Raw genomic sequence first — 1,087 nt, 5'->3', positions numbered from 1 at the left:
GTGAGAATCTTTGTGTTCTTGACATTGAGCCTCATTCTATACTGAAGGTTGTAGTCCTTCACCCTCTGCAGCAAGTGCTTCAGGTCCTCCTCAGTTTCAGCAAGCAGGGTTGTGTCATCTGCATAATGCAGATCATTGATAGATCTTCCACCAGTTCTGATACCACATTTCTCCTCATAGAGCCCAGCTTCCCGGATAATCTGTTCTGCATGCAGGTTGAAAAGGTATGGAGACAGGACACATCCTTGGCATACGCCCTTCCCTATTTTGAACCATGCAGTTTTTCCTTGCTCTGTTCTGACGACTGCCTCTTTTTCCAAGTATAGGCTTCTCATTAGCAATATCAAGTGTTCTGGGATTCCCATTAGTCTCAGAGTCAGCCACAGTTTGTTATGGTCCACACGGTCAAACACTTCTGCAAAGTCAACGAAACACAGATATACATTCCTCTGGTATTTTTTTCTAATAAAACTAACTCATATGAAATATGAGTTAGTTTTATTTTAAAAACAGCAACAAACAAAACAAATATCAAATCACTTAAATTTTGGGGAAAATGTTGACAGCATTGAAAGAAATATAATTTATTTCATCTGGCTTTATGTTCTATGTATCATTTCCAATACCACTTTAAAAAATTATTACAATTTCCTACTTTTGAACTAAGTCAGAGGAAGCATTTCAAATATATATTTGGATTTTTTTTTATCAACAGGGTGATTCTGGTGGTCCTCTGGTGTATCCTGATAATCGTGACATCTGGTATCTTGTTGGTATAGTAAGTTGGGGACAATCTTGTGCTCTCCCGAAAAAACCTGGAGTCTACACAAGAGTGACTATGTATCGAGACTGGATTGCAGCAAAGACAGGTATCTAGGAATTTAGTGTGAATTGCCCATGAATTATATACATGGCATACAGAACTGAAAGTCTTTCTTGGTTTGTATCATTTATGTTCATGCATTTGGATTAGTGCCTTTGCTGGAAACCAAGAAGCCCTTCAGACTCAGAATAATCTAATATTTTGTTGTGGTAGGCTTTGTATACTTATGACCAAACTATCTCTCCTCCACGAGGGAAGAAGACA

At 38.3% G+C, this 1,087-nt stretch overlaps 1 protein-coding gene across 1 annotated transcript in view; it reads left to right on the top strand.

Annotated features, from left to right (window-relative positions):
* TMPRSS11F (transmembrane protease, serine 11F) overlaps window positions 1-877 on the top strand; it is a 211,536-nt gene extending 210,659 nt beyond the window's left edge. The window contains exon 10 of the mRNA XM_006896811.1: window positions 716-877. Within this exon, the coding sequence (XP_006896873.1) occupies window positions 716-877 (162 nt within the window). The remainder of the gene's footprint in view (window positions 1-715) is intronic.
* Window positions 878-1,087: the final 210 nt, after the last annotated feature.

The sequence above is a fragment of the Elephantulus edwardii genome, unplaced genomic scaffold (assembly GCF_000299155.1).
Source record: "Elephantulus edwardii isolate Elephantulus edwardi_28Jun2011 unplaced genomic scaffold, EleEdw1.0 scaffold00192, whole genome shotgun sequence".
Classification (NCBI taxonomy): domain Eukaryota; kingdom Metazoa; phylum Chordata; class Mammalia; order Macroscelidea; family Macroscelididae; genus Elephantulus; species Elephantulus edwardii.
Note: the sequence above shows the minus strand (reverse complement) of the source record. Positions and strands in the feature narration are given on the sequence as shown.